This window comes from Phoxinus phoxinus (assembly GCF_949152265.1).
Source record: "Phoxinus phoxinus genome assembly, chromosome: 15".
Classification (NCBI taxonomy): domain Eukaryota; kingdom Metazoa; phylum Chordata; class Actinopteri; order Cypriniformes; family Leuciscidae; genus Phoxinus; species Phoxinus phoxinus.
The window spans coordinates 22,301,518-22,321,897 of NC_136890.1; the positions used below are offsets into that span (position 1 = coordinate 22,301,518).

A 20,380-nucleotide genomic window follows, 5' to 3' on the forward strand; every position below is an offset into this window, starting at 1 on the left:
ATACGTGTTCTTTTTGTGTTTCTTAGAGGTTGAATTCATTTCAAAATCTTCCAATACTACTTCTGAATAGGTTGTCTACTTCATACATTGTATGAAAATAGTAGAAATAATGGTTCAATCACTCAAACAACATATGGAAATGGAGGCGCCCTTATATGGGCAGTAATGTCAACTAGTGAAAAAGTTTGGTACTGCGCCCAAACAAAATCTTACTGATATCAACCTTTTTTTGCATTTTTAGAGTCAACCAGGTCTTGAAAATATATATTTTATATAAAATATAAATACATTTTTAACATTGTACATTTTCATAAACTCAAACTTCTTTCTGTTTAACTTTATTTCACTTCTACAAAAATCTGCCAAATTTCTTCTTTAAAACAAGACGAATCTTACATCTATATTCCAAAGCATTCTTGAATTACAACCATGAACCATTTAAGTTCGGAATGTGCATTTTCATGTCTACTAAAAAAAGCAGGGTGCCTCATATTGAAAAGAGTTACATCATAACATCTTCAAACATGACTTCTTTTTTTTTCCTTCCTAGAATTCACAAATCGATTGTGTCTTGCTGCCTTTGCATTTACAGGTAGCACTTCTGCACATTGCCAGCCGGAAGAGAAATCTCCACGGACTCTTCCTTTCAAATGGAAATGTCCCCGTTTAATTAGCTGATCTTTAAATTCACCGAGAGGCTCGAGGAAAAGAAAGCCTGACCATCTGCCGTAACCTGCATTTATCAGGGAAGCAACAACAGGAGGCAAATGGGAAGCAAAGCGCGAAAAAGAAATAAAGAAACTCAATCCATGTTGTGTTCTCAAAATGTATATCTTTAAAGGCTGATGACATTTACGACAAATACTCTTTCAGCAAATTAATTTGAGCAGTATCAGGCATGCTGCCACGCAGGAAAACAATAAAGTTGTGGCAGCGTGCCATTTCAGACACTATTCATATAGTCCAGAGGACTATTCACCAGCTGTCCTCTTGTTTAACTATATTGTCTCGTTTTTCTCCCGCTGGCGACACGCCTATAGCAGAAGAAGCGTGTGCTGCCTTCAAAAAGATCACACACACACACACACACACACACACACGCTTACAATACATTCTAGACAAACATGGGCGGAGTAGCCTATTTGCAATGGTATCGCCCTGTTTTTACCTCTAAACTTGTTTAAAAGCACAATTTGAAAATACTCCTCGATAGAATTTTAGGCAGGGGTCTGTTAATTTGAACACGTATGTTACTTTATAAATACGAACTGGAGAATATTTCAGCTACATGGCATACCCCCCTGCGAAGATACGGTTTGGTACAGTCCAGTGGCTTTTGGATAGCTTGAGTTAGAGCCTACATGCAGCCGCACTGTGGAGTCCACCGGCACACGCGCATCTGCGGGAATGGAGTGAATGGGAGGGTGTGTTTTGGGCTGGATACAGCAAAGGACGGTATGATTAAGATGCTAAATATGTGTATTTATATGACATTGTATTTGTATAATATTATGTGTGCACATAATGTGTAGGCTATATCATATGTGTTAAAATTATATTTTCTTAATTTAAAGGCATGCGCCAATTATTTCGATAAGCTTTTACTGCACTCGTTTTCTTTCTTTTTTGTCACCTGAAAGTAGCCTACATTTACAACAAACATAAAGGCTGATGATTTAAATTCATAGACTAGTGCAGATTTATTTCTGTAAGGCCATCCAACCCTTCAAAGCATGCCAATTATATCAGATTATCGGTTCAATCTATTCTGCAAGATATTTTTGGGCATCGAGTTGATGGTGATTGTTGATGGCATGATTGCGTTATGATTGATTAGACGGACTGATTATTACAATGTAAACAATGAAACAAGTGATGTTTTATTTGTCTTCAAGCTCTACGCATTCAGACTAAAGACATGCATGTTTTCTTTTGAATGCTGTATTTGTAAAAACCTAATTTGTTTCTTCTTAGTGCTTGCAAAGTGTTGTTTAACATGAATGATCTATTCTAGATCAACTGATATTGGTTCATCCATTCTGTGGTCTGTTAAAGTTAATTAGAAGAAACATTTACCTATAGGTTGTAACTGTAGGCCTATACAGTCACAGACATTGCTATTTGTATAAAGGCTTAGCTATAAGGGTTATCTCTTTTTTTAGAGGTCCATGGTATATCTTAATTGACTTTGTACTGGAATACCTACAGATTGCAAAGTGGATCTCCATTTATAAAGGAGAATGAGTCTGTGTTTACACTGTTTAAACTTTTCTTTCCTTTATTTATTAGCTAAAGGGTTTCTTGTCTCTGAGAGGCTTTTTGCCATGCATTTTGATTAATCATTTCATCTTCAATGAGTGGCATGATGAAAGGAGAGAAATGGGATTACAAAAGACTGTTTTTAGGTCTTTACTCACTCTTTCTCTCACTATCCGTCATGTTTTGCATGGCAAATTAACATTCAACTGGTTTTTGGCTTCACTAAATTCTGTCGCTCCTATAACATCTGCGTCCACACGATTCAGCATCTCTATAATAACAGGCTCTACATACATTCTGGGTCGTGTTCAAGTCTCCTGTCAGACTTTCCAAGCTCTGGCCCTCTCTGGGAATTCCAGACCTGGCCGCAGTGGTAATGAAATTGGCTGGGTAGGCATTCCAATAGATCACAGCCCCACAGGCTCATGGGAAAGGGTGTTGGGAATCTGGTGGAGATGGAATAGACAGCACATGAGAATTGCAGGCTACTGAAAATGGCTTTATTCGCTGATGTCTCATCTTTACGCTTGACTGCGTGAGAGGATGGGTGGATCTGTTGTGTTATCCTCCTGCTGCCGAGATCGCTGTCGAGAAGTCTACGTCCTGTCTGCTCTTCTGAGCTTAATGTGCTTCGTAATCAAGACCGGTCTAATGTGCTTTCAGGGTGGAGCTCCTTATGAGTGCAGTCTGTGAGTTTGAAGGACTAGGTCATCCAAAAATTCTTATCTGTCATCATTTACTCATCCCAAACCTGTATGAGTTTCTGTCTTCTGTGGAACACAAAAAGAAAAGTTCTGAAGATTGTGCTGATTGCTTTTTTTTACAAAGTCCCTTTCAAGGAAAGTCAGTTCACTCAGAGGCCATTTTTGCAACGCCTTCAGGCAGCAATTAAAATTTTACATTGAACTGTATTGTCTTTAATTAAATTTTTAGATTTTTCTTGCATTATTACGACCTTAACAATGTTTAATACAATTATTAAACAGAATTATTACGAAATAACTACATTTTACTGCTGAAGCCACTGCCATTTTGAGTTGGAGCTCTCTGAAAATTATGAGTTTACAAGTTGAGTTCTATGAGGATGTCAATACTTTTTACAAGTCGGAATCTCATAACTACGGTAATTGCACTTTGAGACCCAATGACAGTTTCTATGGGAGCTTCTATGGCTCTTTTTATTTTGAAGATGGGACTTATTCCGCCATATTGCGCATTGCAGTTTCTCCCATTCATAGTCATTCAAGTGAACCATCTACCCTAACCCTAAATCTTTGTTGAAGCTTGAAAGCTTCAGTCTCCACTCATTGCACCATAAATGTGTCAAACTTCAACCCATGTACTATATTGAAAGTCTTCTGAACACATACAATAGCTTTGTGTGAGTAAAAGACCAAAATTTAAGACGTTGTACCTGCATAATTTCATTGTAATTGTACGGAAAAGAGCAACCAGCTCAGTTTTCAATATCTTTTTATTTGTGATCCATGGAAGAAAGTATTTTCTCATGATATGAGGGTGAGGAAATGATGGCAAAATTAGGAACTGCTTTTCATAAAGCACAGTTTGTCACAGTGACCTAATCCCCACTGCAGTTTCATCAGCGTTTCTTTTGCCCTCTCTTACCGACTAAGTCTTGTTGTATCAGCAGAGACTGTCCTCTCAGCCAACTGGCTGCTCGGGCTTGTTGACAGAGAGCTTTGCTGGTATTTTTTCAGTCGTCGGGGTGTCTGATGGAGCAGGCTAGTTTCTATTGTGGTGAGCTGCATCCATCCACATGAGTTACAGAACTGAATGAGGATAGAGCCTTCGGTAGTGCCACAATCACATCCTGTCAAATTTTCTTCCTCAGAGCTCAGGAAGAGGGATGATAAAGATCCACACTGACTCATTAGGAAGGATGTTGTCCCTTGTGATGTGGGTGGGCAACTAGATTTCCCCCAAAATAGCATTTATATAAATACAATGTCTGTCCTACATTTTTTTGTAGATGACACCAGCACTCATTAGATACAAGGAACTGTGGGCCTCATTTATAAAACATACACGCATACAATCGGATTTCATCCTACGTCAAAAATGAAGAACAAATACAGATTTAAAACACAAAAACTGATGTGAAAATGTTCTTGAGTACAGCAACTAAAAAGCATCCGTACAAACGTTTTGCGCTCATTTACCATTCATTAAAATAATCCAACATTGATTATGAAATTGTAAAGTTAAATAGGAAATCACAGTATGAATTTGTTCTGTTGTCACATGTGCAAATGGGCAACATTTAAACTGCTTTGTGATAATTATGTCACTGAGATTAAGTCATTTATTCGTAGGAACATTTCAAAAATAACTTCTACATTTAGGATCATTCTACACACTTCTTTCTAAATGAGGTCTGATTACGGTTACTTTAACTTATGATAGGACTCCAAAAAAGCAGTGTTGGAGATAATGTCATAAGATACGCTAATATCTTCCTCAAATCTTGTCACTGGATATAAAAGGATCCTTTGTAATCCTCCTGATTCTCAAGAAGATAAATTCAGTCATAATTTACTCACCCTCAAGTATGATTTTCTTTTCACTGTGGAACACAAACATTTGAAAAAAGTCTGTTGTCCCCCCAAAAAACACTCTCATTTTGGTGTGAACCTCCTCCATCTGTCATTCAAACTCTTCCCAGTGCATTAACATGTTCCTCTACAATGTAACAAGACTTGACTTTATGTAAATGTCACAGTAGCATCTCCTCATCTCACTCTCTCCCTACTGAGTCTGTGAAATCTGAGACGTCACAATCTGAGAACCCTAGATGCTATTCCTAACAACCCTTTAGAAAAACTTTGCCTGTAAGTTTTCTTCATGGTAATAAGAGAAACCCTGACATGGTTATCTGAGTTATCAGCATCTCCCGCCTGAAGCTGAATCAGCATGGACACATTGTTCCACTTCAAAGCTGTGGCGAGTGTGCGCTGAAAGAAAAAAGAGGGGGTTCTTGGAGAGAACAGGTGCAGCCTTTGGAAGGGGGAGAGTCCCTTCTGCCATCTGTTGACTTCTAGTTTCCCCCCAAACACACTCCATCACAATTCACACACGCCTGCTTGGTCATAGTGATCCAGGTTGCTATGGTGCTGTATGGGAAGAATAAGACCCCCACATGTGCGTTCAACTCCGGGCAGGCGGCTATTGTGTTTTGAGACATTCAAAGATTTGGGGAGGGGGGTGTGCGTGTGTGTGCAGACTGAAATAGGGCTGGATAAGGCGAATGACCAGTTGCTTTGTCAGATGTTAAGGAGACGCTGAGGTGCCTGTGCAGGGTTCTCCTCGGGAGGTTTGTTTTTACATTATCGCATGGCCACAAGCCACTATTTGGAAGGCAAATTTACTTAGTGGTTGCTAGACTGGAGAGCAGTGGAGTAAATGGAGAACGCTTGAAATCAAACAACGGATTTGAATCTTTTCTCTTTCCCATCAACAGGTCACATCTGCAGACTGAACTGGGAATTTATTTATTTTTAACAAAAACTGCAGAATTACAAAAACAAACATGGATTGTAAGGAGGAGATCAGTGACTCTGATAGCGGGATCATTTTAAACTCTGGTGAGTGCTTTCATTTCTATGTTAGTGATAAATAATATTTAGAAGGAAGCATATATCTAAATTAGGTGGTGTAGTCACAAAAATATGAAAATAAATCAGTGTATCAAGGCAGGCCAACTGCTAGGCCATGTCTCAAAGAAATTATCATTTTCATTTTGAGGATGTGAAATGTGCCCTATATGTGTGTGTGCTCTTGTGTAATGAAATCTCCTGTGTTGTCCAGGCCCGGACAGCCCCACGTCTCCGGTGAAGGACCTGAGCACTCACACGCGTGCCATGAGGCTGAAGCAACAGGCCCTTGAGGACAGACTGGAGTTGTGTGTCCTCGAGCTCAAGAAACTCTGCATTAGAGAGGCTGTGAGTGACACTGAAAACAAGCCATCAGTCAGCCATCTTACCATCATGAACCATATGTTTTAGTTTAAGCACAGGGCATATATTTTAAATGTAAATATACTCCACATGGGTGCTTTATTTGGGAATTATTTTTTAGTAGTCTAATTCAAGGTTACTCAGCAGGCAACATAAATTTTTCCCATTCATTTTCTCTATAGAAATTTCGGTGACACTTTAGATTAGGGATTAACTAGCCATTAACTACAACTTTTGCCTGAATACACTCCTAATTACTGCTTATTAATAGTTAGTAAGGTAGTTGTTGAGTTTTGGTATTGGGTAGGATTAAGGATGTAAAATATGGTCTTGCAGAAAAGGCATTAATATGTGCTTTATAAGTACTAATAAACAGTAAATATCCTAGTTATGCATGTTAATAAGCAACTAGTTAATAGTGTGAATAGGACCCTAAACTAAAGTTTTACCGAAATTTCCTCAATAAGGAGCTTTAAGCCGTGAAAAGAAAAGTTAACCAGAGTGTGCCAATAAATAAATAATAATCATAAAAGGGCCTTGGTCCAGGGAAGTTTAACATTGGCCTAATTAACTAATGACGCATAATAACGTCTAATATACACAAGAAACATTTCTTAAGCAGCACAACTGTTTTCAGCATTAAATTGAATGTTCATAATGTTACAAAATATTTCTATTTCCAATAAATACTGTTCTTTTTGTAAACATCCTTGCTAAATAAAAGTATTAATTTCTTTAAAACAATTACAATCTTACTAAGCCCAAACTTTTGAACACTACTGTGTATTACATGCAAATTTAATGAAGCGTAAAAAACACTTTTTGCCAAAGTACATTTTGTCCCCACCACAGGAAGGTTTACAACACAAAAACCATCCAATCCATCATTCGTCATAATTTTATTAAAACATGTAGAACGCACCGAGCTGACAGGTCTGAGCTTATGACTCTTATGGATTTATAAACAATATACGGTATAAGTATGTGAGCAGTGCCGCACACTGACTCTTTTATTGTGTGATCGAAGAGCTGCTCTGCTCACTGCTGCTCATAAAATCACTTGAATATTATATATGGAGTTACAATAATTTTAGATTTTGATATTTAAAGCAGATGAAGCACCACAGTCTTCACCCCCTTTTAAGACTAAAAATATTATTATATTATAGGAAAGTTTCAATAGGAAAGTCAGCTGGCCCGTAAGCGTAAATCAGATTGCTCTGATTAAGCCGGGCTTTCTCTTGTTCTGAATACAGCCCTTCAATAGAAGCACTAAAGCCAATGGCCAAGAAACAGATGCTTCTTTGCATGTTAGCCCACATGTCTGTCATTCACTACTGGCCAAGCAGGGAGAAGATTTAAGGGCCTAATCATCACCCTTTGTGGACACCTCGACAAAATAAAGACGAGCATCTGCTCGCTCAAAGATTTGTTTTGTTTTGTATTGATTAACAAACATAAAGTTCGTTTTCTTTGTCATTGCGTTTCTTTGAGTCCTCTCGTGGTTAAAATGCTTTGCTTTAACAGGAGCTGACTGGAAAGCTGCCCTCCGATTACCCTCTCCTGCCTGACGAGAAGCCTCCGAAAGTCCGGCGACGCATCGGAGCCGCTTTTAAACTGGACGAGGGTTTTATTTCACAAGATGGCGAGGTACAGGCCGCAGTTCCTACACAGAGATGATTTTAATAGCTATGCTCTAACTGGCTGTTATTTGAACCTACCTGGCTAGTTTAAAGTGGTATTATTACTCAACTGAATCCGTTCCACTTATATGGAAAATATTTTTACGAGGTGCATTTATTTCCGCATTTTCAGCTTGTAATCATGCGGTTACCCCCTAAAATGTTTGTCTCCAGGAGTCTGAGCTGCACGCGCTCGAGGCTGATCTCGCCCTGCAGCGGCAGATTTATGAGGCGGCCCGAAAGCTCTCCCTCGAGGAGCACATCAGCAAACCGGTGAGGAAAAGCCGACTGCAGCAGTGTAAACGTGAAGAGAAGAAGCTGAAAGATCTGCAGGATGCGATACTGAAACACCGCATCAACCACGGCTGTGTCTCTCCGCAGACCTGCTATTCATCCAGACAGAGAGGTCGGCCAATCAGAAGCCATTGTTTCTCATAACTAAACTTCGGCACTACAAAAAAAGATTGTTATTTGTTCATTCAAATCAAATCATTTTAATAATAGTCTTATCTGTTGGTCCATTTCAGATCTTTGTATGTCTGATGACAGCTCGCTGTCTGACGCTGTTGCCTTGGATGATGGTAAGTGAGCGACCCTTTATTTTCTGACTCATCTCAAACTTTCACACCCCACTTCATGTGATAATTTTATTACTAGACTGTATGAGTTTGCTAATGTCGGAAAACTGTTCTTTATCAACAGATTCCGACTCTGCTCTCTTTTCTCCGACTGTTCTGGGGTCTTCCACAGAGAGCGGCTTCCAGCGATTGACACTCTTAAACAATAATGTCCCAAAGCAATCGAGGTCCAGCTCCAGTCTGGACTATGATGCCTCACCCATCCAGAACTCTCCGTGGATGGAATCCAGCTTGGACCAGCCCTACCAAAAACAAAATCCGTCTCACTCTACCTGCAGCAGCCGCTCGAGGTATTATGGGATATTCTAGTTTTGAGCCAAATGATAGATGGTTTAGTTGGAGTATATATAATGCAAGCGTTTACTTTGTGTTGTCAGAGCAGTTTTATAGGGACTAGATAGAGCATTTGGTTAACGTATACTTTATCATTCAAAAGTTTGGGGTTGGTAAAATGTTACTGGAAGGAGTCTTGTATGCTCAGCAAGGCTGCATTTTTTTTTTTAATCATTGATCAAAAATACAGAAAAAGCTTTTTAGTTGAATTTTAGCATTTATTTGAAATAGAAAATAATTTTTACTATCACTTTTGATCAATTTAATACATCCTGGCTGAATATGAGTATTTATTTCTTTATTTAAAAAAAAAAAAACCTGACCCCAATCATTTTAACGGTAGTGTAATAGGTCACAGGTCTGTGTTTTTACTAATCAAAGATTGTTTGTTGTTACACTGTTCATCCAGTGAGCTGGTTTAAGGTTAAAACATTCAAACAAAGTATAAGTGTCTATTTTAGATGCATTTATCAGTATATAATCTTCATAATGATTTCATAATGATCTCATGAATTGCTTCCTCTGTGTCAGCAGCAGTCCAACAGGCTCACCAACAGACACGAGAATGGCAGAACTTCCTCCAGCACCCCAGTTTGTTTTTAAAAGTCTGCCAATGCGGAACAATCAGCCAAACAGCGCCCCCTCCACCCCAGAGCTGCCACTGCGCAGACAGTTCTCTCAGTCCTTTAGGTAAGTAATATACAAATAACATTCAGCACAGGCATTTGAGCATGCTGCACACTGGTGGTGGTTGAGGAGAGACCCCGATATGACTGTAAAGCGCTTTGGGTGAACAGTAGTACACATGAAAGCGCTATATACATGCCTCATTATTTCATTCTATATATATCTATATCAACATTTCTATTCTCTCTGCCATCTTGGACATTTTATTATAGCAATTTTTTTTTTAACCTTACTGATCTGATATTATCTCCTGTCAAATAGACTTCCCAGAAGCAAACCAGAATTGACCAAGGCCAGCTCAGACTTGGGACGGGGCCGGACCAGGTTGCCGCGTCGACGAGTGACCGAATTTGCGTTAGCCTACTCTGTTCAGCGTTTATATCAGTGCAGCTCTGAAGACAGCAGCTCTGAGCTTTCCATTTCCTCCTATAGCAGTTCCTCCAGCCGAGAGACAACCACCGAGGCACCTAAACCCTGTCCGCCTCCATACGGCTACCATCGCACTGCTCCAAATAAAGCACCAGGCCACCTCAACACCAACAGCACACTCAAAAACAACAACAACAACCCACCTCACCTCATGCCTGGCCCCAGTCAAGTCAAGATTAACAACAGGACACCTCTTCAGGTGGACATGGGGAGGCTGCAACTCGGACCGAATTCACAAGCTGGGACCATGCATACTAATAAACCCCAACAAGTGGAGGTTACTTCACCCAAACGGATGCTCAAGCCTCCCCCGCCGTACACAAAGGTAGTCCGCACGATGTCGCTAAGAGAATTCCCCAATCATCCCAGCCGGGTGCTTCCTCGAGAAATGGTATCAGGAGAGCTTAAAACCTGGCATCAGAAAAACAATTTAGCCGTGTCCAAACATCGCTCACTTGAACGACAAGGATCGATTCGAATTAAGCGCCCGGAGCCGCCACCTTACCACCAGATTCCCTCTCAAAAACAGGTAAAGACGTATACAATATGTGCGTTTATCAATACCAATTTCATAAACTGAGCATCATGAATAAAATCTGTTCTTGGCAGTTAAATAATGAACATTCTTGTTTCTTTCCAGGCTTCTCAGAAAGTGATTCTGCAAAGGGCTTCCGATGGGACGCCGCTGCAGTGGTTTGAAGAGGAAGACTCTGAGATTGTGAGTCAGGTGTAACCAGGTAGAAGAAACCTGGAGGAAATTACACTGAGAATAAGTGAACTCATTGTACACCTTCTTTAGTTTTATTTATTGAGCCAATGGACTCATTGATGTAGCCTGATAGTGAAAATTATGTTAATTCTCACCGAGACTTTTTGACCGAGTTGGAGCTGAGCCAGTGAAATATACGCCTCAATTCCATATGCCTACATTTGTGATTAAATTTCAAGTCTAAGACTTCCTCGTAAGGCATCATGCCAGATATTTATGATGAATGTATAATATAATGGTAATTTTATTGATGTCAAGAGAGTGTTACTCACTTTTGCAAGTGACTGATGAATGGCCTCATGGAAATGACATCATTTAGTATATATTTGTGTCTGGTACACATTTCTTAATAACTAAAGTATTACATAATGTCTTAGTTTCCCCATGATTTTATTTAATTTATCACATTATGAATAATATATTATTTTTCCATATTGTTTTTTATTTGTGAATTAATATTGCCCCTTTGCTAACACATTTTTTTTAAATTAGTGAAACGTTTCAAGAAGTGTTGCTCTGCTACTGTAATATGCATTGTAATAATAATCCATCTGTGAGTCTTAATAATACCAAATGCAAATATTTTCCTTCATGTTTGTACACTAATTATGACATATATTTTATATTATTTATAATACACTTTAATAAACAATCTCACAGATCCTCACTATAATGTATTGTGCTTTTTTGTGTTTGTCACATTTTCTAATATTTTACATTGAATAAAACAGAAAACCGTTGTATATATTGACATAAATACCAGTGCAAAATTTTTATTCTGAGACCATTTACAAACATGAAACAGTTTCCCCTAAAACAAAGTTAAAACAACTACAAAACAGTAACAAAAAATGATCAACATTACTTTTAACAGATCATTCCATTGTAATTTCTATGGATATTTATTATAATTTTTCACATCCATAAGACGGGTGTCTGCAGCAGCCACACTAATATGGCTAATATTATGATTGAGCAAAGAACAGTGAGGTAGATGACCAGGATTATCCAGCGGCAGTGATACATCCACTGCATTAGGGGGCGCTGTCTGAAATCATACAAGTGAGTTCAGAAAAATGAATGCATTAATAATTCAATAAATAAAAGAATAAGTGAAAAAAGGAGTGTGTGATTGAGTATTAAGGGTAACTCACAAGCTGATGACACATCTATCACAGTCTCGGAGGTAGCGCTCGGATCTCTTGAGCCAGGCATGACTGTGCTCCAGCGCTGCCTTCCTCCTCAGTCTTTGATGAGGTAACACTGGCAGTGAACTTGTGTTTCTCTTTTGACTGTAGCAGATATAAAATCAATAGTCTCTTACCACCACATGCATGTAGTTTCCTTATGTCTCTAATGCTACTTATTTATTTATTGAATTTATTCATGAAAGTTCTTCTCCAGGGTTAATAGCAATGTGCCCATGTTTTAAGAAACCTACTTTTTTACATAGACAGGGTCCGGCTCAAGTCTCAGAGTCTGGCTGGGAAGAATTTGGGCAGAGGATGTCTCCTCAGGACTATTCACCATGGCAGTTTGTGATGGACTGTCCTCTACAGGTACTACTTGCCTTAAGAAATGTGAAACTTTAGATATGCTATCTATCAGACCATAAAAGTAAACTAAATTTACCACCAAAAAATGTTATGTATTTTTAAAGTAAAGGATGCAAGAAGAAAAACTTAAATTTCAAAAAATCAGATGTACATCACAATAGAGTGCTGTAGTGATGATTTTGGAAGGCCAACCCGAAGTTAGCATGACCTTGCTTCCCTTGACAAAAACCCAATAGTATTTTTCCATTGGCTTTTTGGATTATTGTTTGGATCACGTTTTGGTAAACTTTTAAAAATGTTGAAGGCTAAATACGATTTCCTAAAAACTGCACCAAAGTCACATGACTTCAACATCACCACCATTAAGCTTCCGACAACTCTTTCGGTCATTTTCTCTGGAAGTTTGAGTTAGAGAGCGATTATAAACACAACAAGGCTGTGAAAGCAGAGTAGACAGTAGATGAGTTTTCCTGTTCGGCGTAATGATGTAATGTCCCTGACAACATCTGTAGTCCCATTCAGCCACTTGTTAGCAAATGCCAAGTAAAAGCTTTTTTTTTTTTTTTTAAAGCGTGAGTGGGGTTTTACTGATGTATTTTATGCCGTAAATTAAAGCTTATGTTATCCATAGATCTTATTTCAGGCATTTAACCAAAAACGCATTGAGTTTAAGGCGATGGAATCTGAACTGCTAAAATGCTAACTCATTTCTGGGCTTTGGCCTTCAAAAATACTTCATCCCTAAAGCATCCTATACAGAAGAGAAATTCTGTTGCTACAGACTTAAAATATAAACTGTATTCAAATTACCCTCTGTCCATTAGAAGGCAGTCTTCTGTGTGGTCCGGTTTCTTTGTGTTTGATTCTCTGTCTCTGTCACTGATCTCATTGGTCACTGAAGATAATATAGCTTCTGACTCTATTACTTTTTGTCTCTTCAAATAAAAGAGAAACGAAGTAAATCATAACATCAGATGTTTATTGTGGTTAAAATGTAATTGAGTGAATGAAACTCGTTGTGCACCGACCTGGGTTTGCTTTGCGATGACATTTGTACTGATTCTACGCCGTAACTGTGGCTGAGAGGGAGACAGACAGGTATTATCAATCAGATGATATTCTAACAAAACATTTAATTCACATCTGAACTACAAATTATTTAAATATCTACATACATTCAGAAAACAAACAACAAAAAAGACAAGTGAACAAGTTTGAAATCAATACCTTCTGTGGGTCTTTTTCCAGCTTTTCATTAGAGTCAATTTCCTCTGCAGTAACACATAAAACATTTTTTTTTAAATGCTAGTGGATGGATCACAACTTTAACATCATGAGAGAACCGAATGGGTCTTCTCTTACCCCTTTGCTCACAGAAATGGCGCTCTCTGCTGCTTTTCTCCATCTGCTTCTTCATTTCCTCCAATACAACACTGTTCCTCTCGTGGCGGCTCTTCAGGTTCTCCACATGAGCCACCATCAGTTCCACTGCATGGCTCACTTTAGCCTCCTACTCACAGAGACAGAATGGGATTTAACATTAAAAGGACATTTATTGAACTTAGTAGGACCCACTGTAATGTTCTCTGGCTTTGCTACCAGAGTAAAATCAAGTATGGACCGATACCTGATGCACTGCCCCAAGAACCTCTGCTGTGTTGGAGATTCGTCCGATGGTGCCCCCGATAATGTTAAGACACAGCTCAAGACGCTGAAGGAGCCTGGCCCGTTTGATATCTAAACACATTCCCTTGAGTGTCTGTGACAAAAATACACTCCAAGAATCGGCATATGGCTGAGTATAATAAAAAATCTATTATCAGACTGTAGTCATACCTCAATCACTTCCATGCTTCTTTCCACTTCCAGTTTGAGGTTGTCCTCAGCATTGTCCCGAGCGTGTTCATCTGCCTCCAGCCTTTGACACAGCGTGAACTGGTCACAGTGAAAGGCCAGAGACAGCCGAGAGAAAGCAGCCTGTGATCGCAGGCAAAAAGTCAAATGTTTTCAGAAATAATCAGTATATACAATATACTTAGAATTATATTTAAATTTCCCAAACAGGTCATTATTAAATAAATATATTTTATTAATAATAATTAAAAAATATGACATTTTATTTGTTTACCTGCATGTCCTGTGACATCAGAGAATCATGAACATGTGAATGGGTTGTTAAATTATTAAAATATTAACTAAAAATCTCAGGGGGTACTTCAAATTTCAGTATTTTAAGTCAAAGTGGTCCGGCTGACAAAAAAAACAATCCCTGATTTAAAGGTGAGCAAAAATGTATTTCAAAACTGCATTCATTTGAATATGGTCAGCCATAAAAATGCATTTATTTAGATAAGGGAGAATCTACATGAAAAAAAAAGTTATGCCACACATCACGTTGAGGTAAGAATATTGTATGTACAGTATATATATAAATATGTGTGTGTGCGCGTGCGTGCGTGCATATACCCTGGGTTCACAGACAAGGCTTAAATCTATCCTGGATTAAAATGCATGTTTAAACTGTTTTAACTGAAAGCAACTTGCATTTACATTTCTTAAAATATGTCACTGCCATTGTTTTGTCTCAAGATGCACATCATGCACGTTTTTTCTAAGGCATATTTATTGAAAGCTATTTAAATGCTCTAATTGAACTAAGGCCTAATCCTGGCTTAATCTAAACCCTGTCTGTGAAACCAGGCAATGATTTTTGAATTTCAGTAAAAAATGAACTGACCTCCAGTTCCTCCTCTGTCATATCAACACTATGATGGAGAAAAATAAGACATTGTAGGAATTTATTATTTCCACAAAGCAAGAATCAAATGTTTGGATATCCATAGAAATGGCTAGGGGGACTTTAAAGCTAGTTGTAATCACCTGTTAGGACCCAGCCTCTCAATAACTGACAACTCTTCTAAAGAAATGTGGTCCTCGTGCCTAGGCCCTTCAGAAGAAAAAGAATGTCACTTTAGATAATATACAATTTACGAATAAGGATGTATTGTGACTGAGAAACCTAAATGGTTTTGTTGAAGGTTACCTTCCTCAGAGTTATTCTCACTGGTCTCTGTTTGGATGTTGGTCAGCACTTGCTGGTCTTCACAGGCCTGACCATTCATGTTTAAACAAAATGAATTGTAATATATAGTAAATACTACAAAACAATAAATGGATTAGATACCTATTTTAACTCACAAACTGAAATCGAATCAACTTATCTCCATTAGCTCCAAGTCGCAAAATATTTAGAACTGAAATTGTCAAAAACTAAAATATTTGGAATGTAGAAGCTCAACTAACATGTATCCTTGTTTCTCCAGCACCATGGAGAATCTGTACTGTAAACAAAGTTTCTACATATAAAGATCTATGAAATTCTGCCAACATATTCTTGTCCACTATGAACAAAAGCCCTCTAACATTACAAATTCCATCGGACCACAATAATTGGATTTGGACGACAGATTTACTGTTGTCAACGTAACAACCACAAATCAAAGTATGGTAAATAAAGACAAACACTTGCTTACCATGACATTTACTGTGATTTCTTGCTCTCCACTTCTCGTCTTACTCCTAACAGGCACTACATAATCTCATTAAGAGATAGATGAGGCTAATAAGGCTGTTTCAGACATGTCATGGCTGCCACATACACTAGTAATGACAAAGCCATTTAACCACAGAAATTTAACACTACAAAACACAAAAACATACTTCAAGCTTTTTCTATGAACTACATGCAGCTTATCACTAAAAAACCTAAAAACCTTTGATTAACTATTTTAAGTTGGACACGATACTTTAATGGCATGTTTTGCGAAAGAGCACTGGGTGCAAATGTAAGATATTAAATTTGAAAATATAGCATTTATTTTAAAGATCATGAATGACACATTAAGGAAGACGGAAACAGACAAGATTTGGACCAACTCCACATTTATTTATGGAAAAGTTATGGAACAAAGTCTCTAATAGAGGCGCTGTGGCTTTCCCATGGTGCTCTTGATGTAGAGAGCTCTGACGTTCTGCCAGTTCTTCTTCAGCAGAGACACCAGGAAGTTCACAGCCAGGTGAATGTTGTAGACCAGTTCTTCCTCAGTCATCCTGACATGACCAACTCCCACAGCCAGACACAGAACCTGAACATGACAGATGACCGTCAGAAACTTCTCAAATGGTCTCAAGCACAATTTTCCCAATTGGATAAATGCATTCAGTTCTTAATGAAATCTTTCAATCAGCATGTACAACACATCTTGCAGTTAAAAGGAACACACTTGTAATGTACACAATTGTTCAGAAATTTGGGGGCAGTAATATTAACACACTTTTTTTTAATGTTTATCAAGGCTGCATTCATTTGATCGAAGATACAAAAACAGTATTAATATTACCACAATAACAATTACAAATAACTAATTTATATTTTAGGGATGCACGATATATCGACCACATATCGATCTCGGCCGATAAATTGTAATTTTTTGTGTTATTGTTATCGATTCGATAAGAAAATTAGATCGATATATCAAAGCCAATAGATAATATATTTACTAAAGTTGAGAGATGCACGCTGTACGCCATGATTGGGATCACTTCGAAAAGATAGTTCAGTGCAACATGTGCAGCACAAATCTGTCATAGTCTTCATAACATTATAATAAGAACGAGCCTGTAAAAGAATGTTGTGAATTATTGTTTGGCAGTGTTTCAGCGCGACGAGCACGTTGTGGCAGACTGAGTTTTTCTATGGAGTTAAGCCTTCATGACAAGCACCGACAAGTTCACTTAACTCCCAGCATGTTGTGCCATTGTAAATTGTAATATATTTATTTTGTGAATATCTGATTAATCTAATATAGGATGTGTTTGGTCGAGTTAATGAACAATGCAGTAGCCTAAAGAGCTTAATTGTACCGGTGATCATCTTTATCTTTAGTGTGCGCAGCTCAAACAGCAATGACTGTCATATACATGCCATTATAATGAAAACACTATTGTAATAAGTTGTAAATTCTTTGAGTTTTGTTGCATTCTTCAGCAACCGGGAGTTGATTAAACTTCTAGCAAAGCAATTCAGTTTAATGTTCGTACTCTTTAGCGCGCACAGCTCAAACAGCAATGATGTCATTTGAAACAGTAAGCCTAATATTAAAGATGTTTACAATTACTGTAATATTAGTTGATTTTTTTTTTTTTTAAACATTGATGCGCAATTAATAACTAGCATTTTGGGTAACACTATTTTACAGCGTCCTTGTTACATATACTTACCATAGTAATGACAGTAACTTATGCATAATTACATGCAACTAATTCTCAACCAAATCCTAATCTCACCCTATAGTAAGTACAAGTAGTTAATTAATATTACTCATTGTTACAGTGCATTTAAGTACTGACACCTTAAAATGAAGTGTAACCGCATTTTGTTCTAGTATTATTTTCATTAACAATAGTGTTTGATTAAAATAATTTCCATGTGTAATAAATGTATTCTTGTGACGGCAAAGCTGAATTTTCAGGATCATTAATCCAGTCTTCACTATCACATGAACCATCAGAAATCATTCTAATATCCAGATTTGGTGCTCAAGAAACTTTTCTTATCAATGTTAAAAATGGCTAGGCTGCTTTGTGGAAACTGCACTTTCCCCCCAGGATTCTTTGGTGAATAGATCGTTCCAAAGAAAAGCTAAATATTTAACAAAGGCCTTAACTATCTGTTGATCAATGTGGTAAAAAGCTGATAATTTTTTTTTTTTTAAAGAGACAGGGGCAGACCAAACTTTTGAACGCTAGTGCATGCTGGAGTGAAAAAGTGGTGCGATTTCATGAATATAAACATACCTTCTTCATCTGGAATTTGATGGTGGATTTGACTTCATCCACCTTGGTGATCAGGTTCTCGTTATGGGTGAGCAGAGAGGGAAACTTTCCTGCCTTGTTGAGGCCAGGTCCCAGGATACGAGGAATCTGCTTGATCAGAGACTCAGAGGCCAGGAAAGCATCATACTTTTTTGCTAAAAAAAAAAGACAAAATCAAAATGTAGACTCAATACAGGACGAGCTATAGCACATGCATGTCTTCTAATTTATAGCTAATGTTCGGTTGACAACGAATCTACGGAGGAAACTCACCCAGCTTCTTGACCATTTTCTTGTTCTTGTTGAGCTTTTTAAGAGCCTCGATGTCCATGTGTGGGAACTCTGCGGCTTTGGCTTCATCACAATGCTGCTGGTCACCAAGGACACACACAGAGAACTTGGGGCGTGGGGTGGTCTTCAGCCTATGAGGAGTGATGGATTAGACTGACAGACAAAGCATAAGCATATCGGACCCCTTTCGACCCATGTGATGCAGATCAGAAGAGTCTTACCCATACCACCTGAGCTGGCATCAGGTGTTGATTGCACAGGCATTTAACAAAATGGTCGGCTTAGGTATGACTGCATGAAAACAGTCACCTATAGCCTCCCCTCATGTTTTAAGACCCAGGGTAGGGGTCCGTCTGCTTCACCAACCCTAAGAATGGGTGGTTCAGACAGACTACCCGAGGCTGTTCTCAAACGCCTGTCTTTAATCTGCCCGTTCATGCAATTTAATCAAGTGGATAACTAATCCATGTCAAGACATCCAGAGATTTATAAATTAGGCAAATCAAAGGGCAAGCAGTGAGAAGGCTGGGTGATACAGTAAAGGTCCGAACCTGACGGTGCCTGAGAAACGCTTGTCCTTCTGGGGATCGTAGTTCTTCAAGCTGATCTGCAGTTCCACAGTCTCAAGAAACCTTAAATATAAAAGTCACTATAAATATCCCATATGCAAGTAACGGTCACATACAGTGGTGGTGTTAACTAAAACACAGCTTTTAAGCAGAGGCTTATTTCTACACATTATGGCAAGTGACATTACTACTGGATAAAAAGTTCAGATAAACTTCACAATTCCAACATGAAGGAATTCCAATTGTTGCTGCTACCTATTAAGTCAGTAGTAGCTAATCATTAGGTGGTACTACATAGTTAAGTTACCTGCAACTATAAACTCCTGTTCAAGCTTCACTAGTACTTCTCAATTAAACCGTAGTCCTGATGAATAGGACGCTAGCAACAATCTCAATTCCTCCACAATGGAAGTATTAAAAACACGGTTGACCATTAAAATTCTTGCTTCTTAAAAAAAAGTACATGACAAACAAATAATCGATAATAGTTAGAGGTGCAATGCTTATATGGCCTGCAATACAACATTTTTTATAAGTCAGTCAGTTACTAGGAAAAACAATACTGTCCGAGTCTTACTTTCTCCTCTTGCTACGGGAACCAGACTGGACCTCCCGAACAGCCTCGTACAAAGTGTCTCTTGAGACCTTGCTGTTAAAAAAAACACAAAAATATGGTTAATTGCATGACTAGTTTACTCCCGAGTGTCTCGAGCACATAAATGTTGCGATGACTACGTAAGATGACTGACCGGTGAATACCACTAACATGCCTCCAAACAGTGTTTTAACACTTCAATATTTCAATATAAATTATGTTATCTATGAATAACAGGTGTCTAAATAATTACAATTTTAGATTAAGTTAAATAATCCTCAGATTAAACCGGATTGCATTGCAGATGGCCCGCTAAACAGCGTGGCAGCTCTCACAGGCTGTTCGAGGTTGTCAAGAAACATTACAATATCCGAACTGACATTGCTTGATGATATATTTGCTCATATACACATTAAACAGTGAAATATAAATGAACAGGGAATTAAACACGTTATATATAAATATATGTGAATATTTCTCACGTGCCTCATTTTGACGTGATGTCTCTCCTTTCACACGGAGCTCGGAAAAAGGAAGGATGAAGGGAAGTTGCGCTGAATATATGCGCCCGGATGTGAAGAACGGACTTCCGGAGCCGCCATGATTGTTGTGGCCATAAAACGTAACCATAAGATAAAAAGTGTACAATAGTACATTTCACAAACTATTATTTTGTACAGTGTCAAATGAGTTTGTTCGCCATTTACAATAACAATAAATGTAC

At 38.2% G+C, this 20,380-nt stretch overlaps 3 protein-coding genes across 4 annotated transcripts; 1 reads left to right on the forward strand and 2 right to left on the reverse strand.

The window, feature by feature from the left end:
- Positions 1-1,332: 1,332 nt before the first annotated feature.
- inavaa (innate immunity activator a) lies at positions 1,333-11,437 on the forward strand. Of its 2 annotated transcripts, none has more exons than XM_079637708.1 (10): positions 1,333-1,455; positions 5,738-5,861; positions 6,085-6,218; positions 7,761-7,883; positions 8,090-8,321; positions 8,443-8,496; positions 8,618-8,843; positions 9,418-9,576; positions 9,835-10,531; positions 10,643-11,437. In XM_079637708.1, the coding sequence occupies exons 2-10, from the start codon at positions 5,807-5,809 to the stop codon at positions 10,733-10,735; spliced, it is 1,773 nt and encodes a 590-aa protein (XP_079493834.1). In that variant the 5' UTR covers positions 1,333-1,455; positions 5,738-5,806; the 3' UTR covers positions 10,736-11,437. The 2 variants fall into 2 exon arrangements, with proteins under 2 accessions (XP_079493834.1, XP_079493835.1); XM_079637709.1 differs by having other exon boundaries at positions 9,421-9,576.
- Positions 11,438-11,515: 78 nt separating this feature from the next.
- Positions 11,516-15,922, reverse strand: LOC307011242 (uncharacterized protein). Its single transcript, XM_079636682.1, has 13 exons — positions 15,861-15,922; positions 15,371-15,437; positions 15,208-15,274; positions 15,065-15,092; positions 14,164-14,304; positions 13,955-14,086; positions 13,690-13,837; positions 13,555-13,598; positions 13,356-13,406; positions 13,138-13,262; positions 12,213-12,341; positions 11,926-12,063; positions 11,516-11,819 (listed from the first exon to the last, which is right to left on the reverse strand). The coding sequence occupies exons 1-13, from the start codon at positions 15,861-15,863 to the stop codon at positions 11,687-11,689; spliced, it is 1,206 nt and encodes a 401-aa protein (XP_079492808.1). The 5' UTR covers positions 15,864-15,922; the 3' UTR covers positions 11,516-11,686.
- A 326-nt stretch (positions 15,923-16,248) lies between these two features.
- Positions 16,249-20,253, reverse strand: rpl10a (ribosomal protein L10a). Its single transcript, XM_079636683.1, has 6 exons — positions 20,143-20,253; positions 19,639-19,710; positions 19,044-19,124; positions 18,475-18,623; positions 18,184-18,356; positions 16,249-16,472 (listed from the first exon to the last, which is right to left on the reverse strand). The coding sequence occupies exons 1-6, from the start codon at positions 20,145-20,147 to the stop codon at positions 16,302-16,304; spliced, it is 651 nt and encodes a 216-aa protein (XP_079492809.1). The 5' UTR covers positions 20,148-20,253; the 3' UTR covers positions 16,249-16,301.
- Between the last annotated feature and the right edge of the window lie 127 nt (positions 20,254-20,380).